This window comes from Gossypium hirsutum, chromosome D08, assembly GCF_007990345.1.
Source record: "Gossypium hirsutum isolate 1008001.06 chromosome D08, Gossypium_hirsutum_v2.1, whole genome shotgun sequence".
Classification (NCBI taxonomy): domain Eukaryota; kingdom Viridiplantae; phylum Streptophyta; class Magnoliopsida; order Malvales; family Malvaceae; genus Gossypium; species Gossypium hirsutum.
Window position 1 is genome coordinate 6,574,886 of NC_053444.1, and position 15,090 is coordinate 6,589,975.

The window sequence follows — 15,090 nt, forward strand, 5'->3', positions numbered from 1 at the left end:
AGAACTTTAAAGTGGAAGTCTTTATATGGTAATTATACCATTAAATGAGATAGTGGATGTGCATGGCTTGGCATTAGTGTAATTTTTAAGGTTAGGTAAGGTTAATTTGGTAAATAGGTATTAAATGAATAAATAAAGAAAACATAAAGCTTTCATTTTTATTTTTTCTTCCTCAACCTAAAAAAAAAAGAAGCCATGGATGAAGATTTATTCGACCATTCCTATTTTTGTTTGCATGTGAGTATTTTTTGTCTCGTTTTTAATAATTTTTATGTTTTTGAGATTATTGCAATTAGGTCTAGCTAGCCCAAAACATGCAAATTAACCATTAGGAGTTACCGTGTTTCAGGTGTTGGTCTTATAAGTCCTACCGGTGGCTCAGTTTTCGGCATGTGTTACGGTTACTTGACAGCTTGTGTGAGCAGCACCGTGTAGCTACGTCCTGACTGACAGCTTGTATGAACAGACCCATATATGGCTCGAAAGAGAGCATTGATATGCGATATGTGATAGTAGTGGCTTCGACCACATATTGGAACTTAGTGTGCGGGATTTCTATGTATTCGATATTATTCTAGTGGTTCAACGGGAAATGTTATGTTACGAGACAATATAAGTTCGATGCGAACTAATACAGGTATATACATGAAATACATGGAAATGATGGACATGATATATTGATATATTGAAATGGATGATATATGTATATGATGAAACAGTAAGATAATGATATGTATCATGACATGTACATATATGAATATTTTTGATGTGTTGATACATGATAATTATGTAAGTTGAGACGAGTAATAAACTCAAATGTGACATGTTGAGAAAATAAGGTTACCAAAGTTGAATTTATATGAAATGTGTTCAAGTATGATAACATGTGTTGTTGTTTGATGCTTAGACAAGTGCCAAGTTGTTGGTTGAATGGTATTCTGTTTTACTTATAAGTTGCATTAGAATGGTAAGTGCTCAAATGAAAATATACTTGTACTCATGAAAAAGTGGTAAGGTTTAAATTATGAAATTTCTTATGAAATGACTAGTCATGTGATTAATTCGAAAAGGGCTATGTTTAAATGCACTAACTTGTGGCTATGGTTGATGATATGCTTGTGTCTTGTGTATTATACATTGAAATGAGTGATGAAAAAAGGAATGATGAGTTGAATTGATGATGTTATATAGGCTAAAGAAAGTAAATGTAATGGAAAGTAATGACATGCAAACGAAAGGAAGAAAATTGAAAGAGATTTAAAGTCTTTATAAAATCCTACTTTGTTAGGGATGATAGGTATAAGTGATGTTGTGGAATTATTTAATTTGTGAGTTGTTGAATTTGGTTTCATGAATCGTATGGTATCGGTATATGATTATTCTTGATATGTATAAATTTCATGTTGGAAATAGATTGATCTAATTAAAGTTTATACGAGCTTACTAAGCCTTCATTGCTTACGTAGTTTTTTTTTTTACTTTTCAAACTATCGGAAGCTCAATCGGGTTGGAAGCTCGTCGGAGATTTATCACACTATCCAGCGATTATATTGGTAGATTTTGATGTCTTGGTTAAGGTTATAATGACATATATATGTATTTTGACTAATGTTGACATATGTGTTTTGGTTGTTGATTTGGTCGTTTGGCTTGGCTTGACTTATGGCATTTTGGTAGTGTAATGAATTTAGTTTTGGCATGTAAATATTAGCCTTAAAATGGTGAATGTTTGGTTTGCTATGTTTGAATGATGAAAGATGAAATGAAAGTCTAAATATACATATTTTAAATGTCTTGTGGCATATGTAAATGTAGTGAATTGGTACTTTGTTATGAATGACTTATATGACTATTGATGCTAGTGGTTGAATGGTATACTTAGTACCATTTGGTATGTTTGGTAAGTAAATTCAATGGTATGTAATGATGCAAACTTAGTTAGAAGTTAATTAATTATTTTGGCCAAATTGAGTACATGGTTATACATGTTTTAATGTGGCCATTTGAGGTGCCTTTGGGCATATTGGTTGAATGTTATTATATCATATGTGTTTGACTTGATTATGCATGATTTTGGTGCCTTTTTGAGGGCTTATGTTTATGTGCAAAAAGGATTACAGGTTAATGTTGAAAATGGTGAGAAAAATGGCTTGTAAAATGACCTATTTTCGTCCACACGGGTAGAGACACGGACGTGTGTCTCAGTCATGTGTGACACACGGCCAGGTAGCATAGCCGTGTGTCCCCTGTAGTTTTCAAAGGGTTGCAAGTCAGATTTTACACGACCTAACACACGGGTGTGTGGCTTGGTCGTGTGACCCAAGTCAGTGAGTTACATGGGCACGGACACGGGCTGAGACATGACTGTGTGTCCCTATTTTGAATGCCCACACGGCCTAAGACACGGACGTGTCTCTTGGCCGTGTGAGTCACATGGCTTGGCCACACGACCTTGTGACCCCTGCAATTTGTAAATTTTCATCTTTTCCTTAAAATTTCTATATGTTTCTGATTTAGTCCTGATTTATTTCTAATGTGTTTTTAAGGCCACGAAGGCTCGTATAAGGGACCATATGTATGCTATTGTTTGGTTTTGCTATGATTGATGATATGAATTAAATGTTTTAAAATTTTTGATAGTTCTAAAATGTAAACTCCAGTAATGTTCTGTAATCCTATTCCGACAACAGATACGGGTTAGGAGTGTTACAAATATACTAAAACATGATTAAAAATAACATTAATAACATTACAATAAAAGAAAATTCTAATATTAATAAACTTCAATATTTTGATATTGACAAATCGAATAAAGAAAATAAGCTTTTTTTAATTAAATTCAAAATCGCGTAATTAATTTAATTTGCACAATATGAAAATTCAAATAAATTCAAGTTTTGTTTTTTCTTTTCTTTCAATTTAGACCCCATACTGAAATTTAGACTCATAACCAGATACACGAATCTGCCACCCTGAGTTGTTTGGCAACGATGGCTATCAGAGTAGCCCACGACCCTATGGGAATTGAGACTGCCCATGACCCTTTGGGAATTGGGGCTAACAATAATAACAACTGGTCGACTTGACTCTTTCTCCCTCGACCCTCTGGGAATTGGGGAGATTTAAATTCTCTAACATAAAAACTCTATGGCATGTTAAATGTATCTGATTTAGTCTAACTTAGTGAAACAGGGTAAAAATCAAATTTCATGATCCATTTCAATTCTATTTTCTTATAATTCTCATTTCAATTCTGTTTCATATTCAAATCACATATCGCCTAATGTAAAATAGGCTTCCAATTTGAAACATATTAAATATTTTCTTGCTCAATCACCTAAAATCATAATACTCAAATCCAAATCATAACCATGAATTTGCTAATTTAGTCCTATGAAAAACATAGTATTCATCTCGAAACATAATTTTATAAATATTAACTAAATTATTCAAGCTCATCCAAAACTCATAAAAATAAAATAAAATAAAATAAAATAAATATAACTAGTGTTAAATTAAATATTTTAAAGCTTTATGTAATGAAAATAAGATATTAGCACAAACCGAAGTTTTAATCGCTCTACTCCTTTTCTTCGTCTTTCTTCTTCAAGATGTTCGCTTCGTTTTTAGCTACAATAGGAGCAATTCAATACAAAACAACATTATTTATCCATTCTAAAACTAAAACTAATAAAAACAAACTTAAAATGCATGATTATTCATATTGACAACTTAACTTTTCTAGTTCGAAATTCACATATCTTTCGACTCGATTATCCGTTTTTAATTCCGTCTTCACCAGAGTACTCACTGCTTCACAAGCTATCATTTAGCATCAATATTACACAAAGTGACCAATGTTCTCTACTTCCCCTTTAACATGGCCAAATATACCAAATAAACTTTTCTTCCATTTTTGTTTCTTTTTCACACTTCTAACAAGCTAGAATTCATCTTCTAATAATTTCCTATCCAAAAATATACCTATTTCACTTAAGTTTTCTAAGCTTCCATCAATGTCCTTTAATGACAATTTCTAAAATACTTGATAAAATCAAAAACTATTGGTATATATATGTAAAGTAAGCTTCAAAGATTCAAAATCTATAAAAAAAATTTGAAGAAAAATCATACCTTAAGCTTAAAATTGAAGGAAAATGATTAAAGCTTTTTTTTTCCCAAACTTTGGTGATATACATATATATTATAATATTTAATAAATTACTATTATTTTAAATAAAATGTTAAATAATAATTATTTAATGAAAATATGATTTAAAGTCATCATGAAACTTTTGATTTTTTTAAGTAATAGTAAAATTGCCATTAAGTCCTTTTCATCAAAATTAAATAGGATAATTACACTTTAGTCTCTATACTTTTCTAACTTATTCAATTTAATCCCTGAACTCGATACCGAATTTTTAACTTAACCACGTAGTCCTACTAATAATCCTCTGTGTTTTCATGTCTAACGATTTTCTCTAAAAACGATCACAATTTCTTATACTACTATTTATTTATAGATTACTTATTCAAAGACTTCTACCATAAATATTCTTTTTTTTAAGTGGGGATGTTACAAGAAGTCCTTTCCTTGTAACTCAATGTCATCATTCTCTTAAGCATGAACAACTTGTTATTGTCGGACTTTCAAACATACAAGTTTTCAAGCTTGTTCTATAATGTGCATGTATGTGTCTCTTGATCAATATGGTTATAGACATTCTCTTCAACAAATTACTAAATAAAACCACACACCTGCTCATGCTCAAATTCCCACTCTTCATTAGTTTTTGACTTAGGTTTTTTAGTAGCAAAAATGAGAAGGTGCAAAGCTTTCACAAACAAAAGATCTTTCATCTTGTTTTGCCAAAGTTAATAATTTGTGTCATTCAAAATAACCATCTTACTAGTGCTAATTTCCATGATTACCGAACACAAGAACCTAGCTCTAATATTAGTTTGTTGGGATGAAACAATGCGGAAGCACAATTGATATTCTTTTGCTCTGGAAAAATTAATTTGATAATTATGGCAAATCCAATAACACAATATATCAACAATCAATACAAATCAACCACAATATCACAAGAAAAAAACAATAAATCGAGACACAATTTTACATGAAAAACCCCTGTAAAGCAAGGGGTAAAAACCACGGGACTTTGAAAATCCACAAAAAATTCCACTATAATCAAAGTCTTGCTACAATATCACAATCAAGTCAAATAAAGAGTATACAACTCAAATAAGGCTATCAATAAATAATCTCAAGCAAACTTTAAGAGAAAAGTTGAAAATATCACAAAAAATAGGTTGACTTTGAAAGTCGAAAATCTGAAACTATAGTACTCGAAACAAAAATCAGACCGTACACTTTACAAATATTTGAGTCTACTAGCTACCGTAAAAGAATAACTCTAACGGACACCAAGTGAACCTCCAATCGAAAAAAAATACGAAAGTTGGTCTTTGGAAAAGAAACTAATTTTCTCTTCCACTTTTCCTTCTTTTTCATTCACTCATGGCACAAACTTTTCACCATAAATAAAGTTACTGTCACCACACTTGTATATACACGTAAGGCAAACAAATAGAAGGGCTCCCACTGCCCAACAGTTATACATTGGCTGCTTCTGCTGCCTTATAAAAATAACATTGTTAGCTTATTGGGCTAACTTGTATGCCGTTTGCCAATTTTGAATACCACACTAAACAAAAAAAAAAAAGTTAGAGACCAAATGAAGGAAAAGTGTCAAATTTGTGATGATTTCCTTTATCATCATTCAACGGCTATCAGGAACTAAAGTCCTCACATTCAACTTGATGTTGGACTGTCGCCACAAAAGGTGGCTTTGGTGTAACATCTTCCTCCTCCTCTAGTAAGGAATGTGTCGATGGGAAGCCCTTGCTAATGTGGTCATATTTACCACATGTAAAGCAAATACTTGGAAGATATTCACATTCAACACATTGAACCTCATTTTTAGTTTTAATATTTGAAAATAATACTAGGTGTAGATCAGCACAAACGACCATCCTTACAAACCTACCTCTTATTCCATTATTTGCATTACAATCAATCTTAATAACTTGACCTATAATGCTCCCAATGATTCTAAGAAACTCTTCTTGTACATTACACTCGACAAACTTGGTAGTCTAATCCAGACAACCACATTATGCGGATGATCCTGGATTGTAAAAAAGGATGGTGTCCATGTCTGCACATTAAGTATTGTCCAAATGCTACCCACGGACCATCGACCAGAACTTTCAGATAATCATTCTCATCCTAAAATTTAACTGAATAGTAATCATTCTTCAAATCCAATAAATGTCAATTTACTCTTACCCGTTAATGCCAGTCCAAGTAAACTCCACATTGTTGATGGCATCAACAAAAAAATACCATGTATTGTGTAGCAATTGAATACCTAATTATTTTAACGTTGTTACAAAAATTGGACGGAACCTTGTGACAGAGTGTAACTTTAGGTACCAAAGTAAACTTAAAAAAAGGTTAAATACCAAAGTGGAAAATGAAAAATAACTTGAGGGCTAAATCGTGAATAAAAATTAAATTAAAAGGGCCAACAAACAAAACCCTAAAATCCAAACTTAGAGATCCTTCTCTTCAAGCTTGTTTTCTATTCAAAGGCCAACAAGCCGCACGCGAAACCCTCTTCCACTGCAACCATGGTAAATTTCTAATCGTCGTTTCCTCTTTCATGCTTTATGCCCGATATTTACAGTTGCATTATTTTTCAGGCTCTTTTTGTAATATTGTTCATTTAGTAAAATCTGAATCGTGCCGTTGTGTTCTGTGCGATTTTAGGTTCTGCAAAACGACATTGATTTGTTGAATCCGCCAGCTGAGCTCGAGAAAAAGAAGCACAAGCTCAAGCGTCTCGTTCAATCCCCCAATTCATTCTTCATGGTAGTTAACCTACCTTTCCTTGCTTTCGTATTCTGATTTGTTTATATGGTGGATTAATTTGCTTCTTTTTTTTTGCTGAATTTCAAAGGATGTGAAATGCCAAGGCTGCTTCAACATGTAAGTTCACATTTGATTTTAGAATTTCGATTTTTTTTTAAACTCATGATAATGAATTAGGTTTGTTTTACAACTTGTGAATTATCATTCTTAGTAAAAGATTAATAGTGTTAAGTTATTTAATAAAATTAATTTTTTTTATAATTATAATTATTATGGTTATGCATAATTGAAAAATTGGAATTAAAGGGGTCTTTTGGATCAATTGAATCGGGAATCGGAGTCAAGTTTGGTTCAATATATCTTTGATTGCAAATTTAGAGAACCGATGAAAAAAATTGTTTGAACCATGAAAAATACTAGATATAAGCTTTTGAGATTTGAACCTTTTACCATTTGATTTATATTAAAATCCATATTGTTTAGCTAAATGTATATTTATATATATCAAGTTCAATTAGCCTCACTGGTTGAATCAATGATTTTGAATTCTCACCGGTTTGATTTCTGATTTGGTGTTTTTACAAATTGCAATGGTTGCAATGACATCCTTCAAAGTGAAGTGTATTGAATTGAAATTTGTGCAGGGTATTTCGGATTCTTATTCTTATGGGTTATGCTTGTGTGTTTTGTTGTTTGGCAGAACGACAGTATTTAGCCATTCTCAAACAGTGGTGGTGTGCGGTAATTGCCAGACTGTTCTATGCCAGCCAACTGGTGGTCGAGCTAGACTCACCGAAGGTTGCTCTTTCAGGAAAAAGGGTGACTAATTCTCGCAGTCTGAGGTTGGAAGACGAGTTTTGATTTGTATGTTTCTTCCCTTCTCTTGATGTGTTAAATTGGTCTTCAATTAAGTAGCAATGTCAATGATTTAGAAATGACCATATTGGTTTTTAATGGATGCATTGAGTTCTACATTTGGTCGATTCTCTTTACTGGTTTTAGGTAGAAATTTTCATCTTTTCTTTCAAGCATTCGTATCTAACCAGAACTCTAGATCCCAAATCCTAAACTTATCGAAAGTTAGAGATTAGTGAAGAACATTTTGTATTTTCGGTGCAGGTGAATCTTCGACAATGTGATGTTAATTGGAGCAATGTTTCTCAGTTTGAAAATGCCATCTTGCAAAGGTTAACCTGCAAAGAAGTTACATCTAGAGGCGATGACCGTTAAATGAGGTTTTAGTGAGTTATCATTTCCTTGAGAATCAAGTAATCTATTTCGAAACTTTTAACCGTAATAGTGTTCGTTGTTAGCACAATTTTAGCACTCTACTTGGTGTTTTAGACGCATCGAATGATGCATTTTTTTCCCTCTGTTGTGTTGCTGTTTGTTATTTTTTATATTGTGAGGCTTTGGTTGAATTAAACAGATACTTGGTGACACACATCGGAAGGTAGTGCTATTCATCTGAGTCATTTCTCCGAAAATTATTTAAATTTGTTATAAACTTAACATATAAATATTTTATGAATGACTTGAGGTCCGAGCTTAGGGCTTGGTCCGAGTCTGACTCAAATCGGTTTTTTTCTTAAAAAGAAGAAGAAAACTATACCATAGCCTCATCAAAGGAGAGATTGGCTTTTATTTGCTTAACTCGTAGTTAATTTAGTAAAATTTGAACATGATATAATGTGCAACACATTTAAAAGAATTTGGAAAAAAAAATAAAGATGAGAGAATCTATAAAATCAATCATTGTGGTATTAGGGTTTGAGTTTGAGTTTGATTTTTTATTTTCCATTTTGATAGTTATTTATTGAAGAAAAAAAATGCTTTGTATTGATTAAAAAAAAAGTCAATTTTTACTATTATATCCAAGTTATGAATTTTGAAGGAAATACTATTATAAATAGAGACACTAACTTATGTTCGAATGCCATTTAATTTAAAAATAAATTAGAGATGCATTATTTTAATTAAATTGTTCCAATTAATTTGATGATGAACTCTAGTCAACCAAAAAGTTATAAGAGATCAATTACATTATGATGCAAAAAGGTGAAGTTTTAGATTTTAGGAATAGTACATTGACTTTATTGCAAAGAATGATGGTTTTCAAAGAAAATAAAGTGAACAAAACATAAAATACAAGAGTGTGGATTGTTGAAGAAGTTATTACCATCAATTAACACGAAAACCGAAGATTTGATTTAGATAATTAAAAAAAAGGAGAATAAGTTTTGAATGATAGTTGCTAAATCAATTAATCAAAAGTATATGATTTTTTTTGTAAGTATTATATGAAAATTATAAGTTAAAGACATAAAAAATTAAAATTGAGTTGGGGATGATGTTATAGAGGTAAAAACCAAGGAATAGAGTGAGAGTAGTGGGGTGATCGACGATCCTTACCTTATCACACCTATTTTCTCTCTCCCCAATCCTTTCGTCATCTTCCTTGCGCTATAAATCAAAGCAAAACACTATTATAGGAGCTCAAAATCTCAATTTGTCTCCATTTTTATTTGCAATGCCACCACCAACAGCTACCCTCTCTGTTCCTTCATCTTCTTCTCCATCTCTCTTCCCCTTTCTTCCTTCTCTTCCTCCAATAATCCCCATGTCAGCAGCTTCTGCCCCGCCCCCCCCACTCTCCCCAAATTCCCTTCCCTCTCCAAGCCCAAAACCCCTCTTCGCAACCTCACCCCTCTCTCCGCCGTTTCCATCGAGAAAGAAACCCTCATCTCCGAGCGCCCCCACACTTTTCTCCGTGAAGCCGACGGAGGAGATGACGGTTCCGTCAGGTCTCGCTTCCAGCGCATGATATTGGAGGCCCAGGAAAGCGTGTGCGCTGCCCTCGAGGCTGTTGACGGAGCTGGCAAGTTCAAGGAAGACGCTTGGACGAGGCCTGGTGGCGGTGGGGGTATTAGTAGGGTGTTGCAAGACGGTGCTGTTTTTGAAAAGGCTGGTGTTAATATCTCCGTTGTTTATGGTGTTATGCCCCCTGAAGCTTATCGAGCTGCCAAGGCTGCTGCTGATGATCAGAAGCCCGGTCCCGTTCCTTTTTTCGCAGCAGGAATCAGCTCGGTAATTCACTGTTTCCCATTTATTTTCTTGATTTTTGGTCAATTCCATTGAAAGATCCAAATGTGATAATACTGTATTTCGGTGTTTTTTTCAGGTTTTGCATCCAAAGAACCCGTTTGCTCCTACATTGCATTTTAATTATAGATATTTCGAAACTGATGCTCCTAAAGGTACTTAATTTATCCATTATTATTTGCTGTTGCTGTTGCTGTTGCTGTTGCTGCTGCTGCTGCTGAAATGGTAGTTTAGAAGGATATGAATGCATTTCTTTTCATTGGCAATTCAGTAGCAATGAATATATGCTTTATAGTTTGCTTTCTTACCTGTTCTTCACAAACAAAAAGAGGGATAGTTTGTTGATGAAATTATTAAATTTGCGTTACTTACCTCAGTTGCTTTCACTGTACATTGTCATTGTGCATAGCATTAGTCTTTTTCGTGCATTCGGACTCTTCATTTTTATTGAAGTATTCGTGTTCAACACCCATGCCCAAGACTTATTCAGACATGGGTCCAAAGACCCTCCAAATACAAGCAAATATTTGAAAGAATCGAACATGCTTGTGTTAAAGACATATCTGACACTCACATTAGAGTCCAAGTAACATGGGTTTATTTTGCGACTCATCTTTGAAATGTGCAGATACTCCTGGAGCACCTAGGCAATGGTGGTTTGGTGGTGGAACTGATTTGACTCCAGCTTACATCTTTGAGGAGGATGTCAAGCACTTCCATTCAGTAAGTTGGATTTTTCTTTCTTTCTTATGCCCTTTTTCTTCTTTAATTCTACCCCCAGTAAAACTTGAAATATCTGCATTTAACAGGATTGAGAGACCAAGGAGGTTCACAAGTTAAATTAGTTCAAATATTGGTGGTTTCCATTTGATAAAGTCAAATTTGAAGAAATTCAAATATTTGAATAGACCTTTTTATTTGAACATCTTACTAAATATTGTTTACAGATTTACTGGAAAGCACATGGATGAAATCCTTTAAAGTGTAGTAACTTCTGTTCCTTTTTAGGTTTTAGTATAACTTGGTACGTCAATTGGAGACTCTACTACCATTGGATTGCACATGCCAATCTTAAAAGATAACCTGCAAAATTTTTATTCCTATTGCAGTAGATATGTATGTAGAGATCATTAATTCTAGCTTGTAAAATATTATTTGGACAATGAAATATGTTTCTGGATGTTCTTTTGCTGATGTTGGCTTTCATTTTTAGATACAAAAAAAGGCCTGTGACAAGTTTGATCCATCCTTTTATCCTCGATTCAAGAAATGGTGCGATGACTATTTTTACATTAAGGTATGGTTCTACCAGATCTTTTCAGTGTCATACATGATGTTCCATAATTTATTTTCCCCTGTTTTAGAGTTTTATAGCATTTGAATTAACAAACATAGAAAATATTGCCAGTCAATGCGTGACACTGTGATTATTGCTTTTTCATTTTTGCTCCATGATAATATTACTAATTATGTTTCATATTGGGGAAAGAGTCTTAAGAGTGTTGTGTCAGAAACAGTGTAATGGTTATCACTATTGTCAAGGCATGCACCAAGGTGGTAGGGTGCGGTGCAAACCAACTGAAGCACCTTCCATCAATTGGGTGAGATCACCCGAGATTAGGCACACTCCTTTTGCACTAAGCATGTTTTTATTTTTAAGGTGAATGGTGCACAACAAGCTTAGCTTGACTTATATGCCTCTTTGGATTCCTTAGTTTGTAATCTTTTATTACCTATATATTTAATATGTGCTATATTGGGAAGAATAAAAAATGGGGGTATTATACTTAATGCACAACGTTTTTTTTTCTTTTTGGTGAAATTGAGATGATTTGGGTAACTATGAAACAGTCATCTACATTAAAGATAACATCAGTAGCTTGTTTGGTGATCATAAATGTTCTAAAGGCTTTCTTTATATATAATTATTTCCTCTTGTTGACCATTCTCATAATTTCACCTTTTTCTCCATTTAATTTTGAATTTAATTATTAAACTTTATGTTTACTTTTAATGTTATATGCAGCATCGAGGTGAAAGACGAGGGCTTGGGGGAATATTTTTTGATGATCTAAATGACTATGATCAAGAGATGCTTCTTTCATTTGCCACTGGTAATTCCTCAAGACTCAGATTAATTTTGAGTGTTCCCCACCTAAAGGAAGCAACTCTAGTGGGTTTGTGTTTTTTAATGTACCAATTTACTATCAATTTGCAGAATGTGCGAATTCTGTGGTTCCTGCATACATACCTATCATAGAGAAAAGGAAGGATACACCATTCAATGAGAGCCAAAAAGCATGGCAACAGCTGCGAAGGGGCCGCTATGTAGAATTCAACTTGGTATTGAACTGATCAATAACTAAACTAGAGAGATTGGAAATCTTAAATTTCTCTTAAAATATGGGCTTTAAATTATATTTCATTTGTTAATGTAAGGTCTATGATCGAGGTACTACATTCGGACTGAAAACTGGAGGTCGAATTGAAAGTATTCTTGTTTCTCTCCCTTTATCTGCACGATGGGAATATGATCATGTAAGCTTCCTTCCCGTTTCAGTCCAAGTTCTAAAAAAAAATTGACATAGTTCTTTGTAAATATTCACTGTGATATATTCCAAGAAGCTGTAACTTATAATAGAGGGTCTTTTTCTTTGTATGACATACAGAAACCAGAAGAGGGAAGTGAAGAGTGGAAACTGTTAGATGCCTGCATCAATCCTAAGGAATGGATCTGATACTTCTGGTTGAGTTTCTTTCAATCCTTTCGAAAATTCCCATCGGTTCCTTTATTTTTAAGATGCTCTTCTTTTAGGGAGTGTCTTCTTGCAGTAGTAGTTGTAAGTTTTGGCTTCATGGATTTGTTGTATTAATGCAAATCACGTGAATGTAATTGGATGCCCTATAATACGCATTGCTTAGAGTTAAGAGGTCTAACAGTTGCTAATGGATTGTGTATCTGTTAACATATTTGTGTTATATTTTGGCCTGACATCTTTGTGTTATTAACGTGAGGATCTTTTCATAAGGCTCCATCACTTTCATTAATAATTATCAATCTATCACTGTCCAACATTATATGCAGTATCATAGATCCATCAATATTAACGATGGACACATGGCAGTTAATAGCTTCATCTACAAAAGGTTGGTTGACTACTTCGTTGTAAAAGTCAACTATGTCTTGTAATAGTCAAAAGAAAAGATGATCCAAGATAATATACCATATTTCTGAACTTTCTTTCACCTATAGAAAGGCATATCCACAAAAGACTTTGATGAACAGTGAAGATTACCGAATTCAGAAAGAATTTCCCTGAACTCCCGAAGCATGATGGCATGACTCTTATTGTTGTGTTGAATTTTGATCTGGCCAATCGAGGAACTTGTACCCAAGAAGAGAAGGTGGTAGATATGACTGAGTTGACGATGATGGGTTATCAGGGGGATATATATAATCCTTTCCATATCCAAGTTCCTTCATAAGCTTGGTTGGTGCATTCCTTAAATGAAGCGGCACTCCCTCGTTTTGTCCTACAGATTCCCGAACAACCTTCTGTGCAGCTCCGATGGCTCGATACACTGAGATAGACTTAGGAGCCAAAGCCAAGTAAGCAGCACATTGTGCAAGAATCACATTGCACTCGGGCATGCCCAAGAAATGACAAGCTTGATAGCAGGCAACAGCTTGGTTTAGGGCTAATGGATCAGCCAACCCAACATCCTCACTGGCAAACCTTATTAGTCTTCGTGCAATATATAGAGGCTCTTCACCTCCTTCCAGCATTCTTGCCAACCAATAGATTGCTGCATCCGCGTCGCTTCCTCGCATCGACTTGTGGAGGGCACTGATCAAATTGTAATGCTCTTCCCCTGCTTTGTCATATGCAAGATGCTTGCATTGGAGAGCTTCTTTGACATCATCCACTGTAACAACTGCTTCATCATTTTGTTCTAGTTGATTATCAGCCACTCGAGCAGCCGCCGTGGTGGCAGCGATTTCCAAAGCATTCAATGCCACACGAGCATCACCATCACAATTCATGGACAAAAAATAAATAGCATCATCCTTAACATCGACCCTCATGCCCACGCTCTGAGACAATCCCTTCTCATTATCATTAGCTGATCTCTTCAAAAGAGTTTCAATATGATGGGGTTTTATAGGATTCAATGTAAGAACCCTACACCTAGACAACAATGGTGTAATCAAATGAAACGAAGGGTTCTCAGTGGTTGCCCCCATAAACACAATGCTTCCATCTTCAATCACAGGCAAGAAAGAATCCTGTTGTGATTTATTAAACCTATGAACTTCATCAACAAAAAGCAGAGTCCTCTTATTATTCTTAACCCTCATTTTCCTAGCTTCCTCAACAGCATCTCTAACATCCTTAACCCCACAAGTAACAGCAGATAAAGATACGAATCGATACATAGACCGGTCTTGAGCCGAGTTAATAATGGATTTAGCAATGGAAGTCTTACCAGTACCAGGAGGACCCCAAAAAATAATGGAAGGGATTCTATTGCGATCAATAGCAGAATGGAGAAGAGAATTGTTACCTAGAATGTGTTCTTGACCAACAACTTCGAAAACAGTACGAGGACGCATCCGTTCCGACAAAGGCTCATGGGTTCGATCGGTTTTGCCTAGTTGAATGGTGGGTTTGGGATGTTGCAACTTTTGACGTTTGTTATGGTGCGGAGATGGGGTGGTGGAATCATCATCTGGGTCGTGTTCGGGTACAGTATGGATGCTTGGGGCGGTGGCAGTGGGTTCAGGGGATGAAGGGGAAGTGGAAAGCTTGGTGTGAAGATGGAAGAAGCGGTCGAGTTTTGGTTGAAAGGGAGGAGGAGAGGGGTTTGGGTTCTGGTTCGGGTTTGGATTGGAGGATTTGTGGGAAAGGATCCATTCGGTGGCTTTGAGGGTGGATTTGCCGCCGGTGGCCGCTAGAGCCTGTGCTGCTAATTCACTTGAGAATCCCATGCTTAAGAGCTGCTCCATCTCCATCGGAATCCGGCACAGCACTGGAACTGTAAAA

General features: G+C 34.8%; 3 protein-coding genes across 3 annotated transcripts; 2 read left to right on the forward strand and 1 right to left on the reverse strand.

The window, feature by feature from the left end:
• Nucleotides 1-6,557: 6,557 nt before the first annotated feature.
• On the forward strand, nt 6,558-8,414 carry LOC107915457 (40S ribosomal protein S27-2). The gene is made up of 5 exons (XM_016844619.2): nt 6,558-6,705; nt 6,842-6,943; nt 7,032-7,060; nt 7,644-7,807; nt 8,063-8,414. Exons 1-4 carry the CDS (start codon nt 6,703-6,705, stop codon nt 7,768-7,770), a joined length of 261 nt encoding a protein of 86 aa, XP_016700108.1. The 5' UTR covers nt 6,558-6,702; the 3' UTR covers nt 7,771-7,807; nt 8,063-8,414.
• Nucleotides 8,415-9,312: 898 nt separating this feature from the next.
• LOC107915439 (oxygen-dependent coproporphyrinogen-III oxidase, chloroplastic) lies at nt 9,313-13,037 on the forward strand. The gene is given in 9 exon segments (XM_016844603.2): nt 9,313-9,509; nt 9,512-10,030; nt 10,125-10,200; nt 10,674-10,768; nt 11,259-11,342; nt 12,072-12,159; nt 12,264-12,388; nt 12,485-12,583; nt 12,715-13,037. Coding segments are annotated over 9 exon segments (1,191 nt in total). The 5' UTR covers nt 9,313-9,473; the 3' UTR covers nt 12,784-13,037.
• Nucleotides 13,038-13,064: 27 nt separating this feature from the next.
• On the reverse strand, nt 13,065-15,076 carry LOC107915421 (ATPase WRNIP1). Its single transcript, XM_016844585.2, has one exon. The coding sequence runs from the start codon at nt 15,057-15,059 to the stop codon at nt 13,392-13,394; it is 1,668 nt and encodes a 555-aa protein (XP_016700074.2). The 5' UTR covers nt 15,060-15,076; the 3' UTR covers nt 13,065-13,391.
• Nucleotides 15,077-15,090: the final 14 nt, after the last annotated feature.

What these genes read in the sequence shown, in the direction of transcription:
- LOC107915457 (XM_016844619.2), top strand. An exon ending in CCCCCAATTCATTCTTCATG is followed by an intron (nt 6,944 to 7,031) that starts GTAGTTAACCTA and finishes TGAATTTCAAAG; the next exon opens with GATGTGAAATGCCAAGGCTG. An exon ending in TGCCAAGGCTGCTTCAACAT is followed by an intron (nt 7,061 to 7,643) that starts GTAAGTTCACAT and finishes GTTGTTTGGCAG; the next exon opens with AACGACAGTATTTAGCCATT.
- LOC107915421 (XM_016844585.2), bottom strand. Translation starts at nt 15,059, where the DNA reads ATGGAGATGGAGCAGCTCTTAAGCATGGGATTCTCAAGTGAATTAGCA.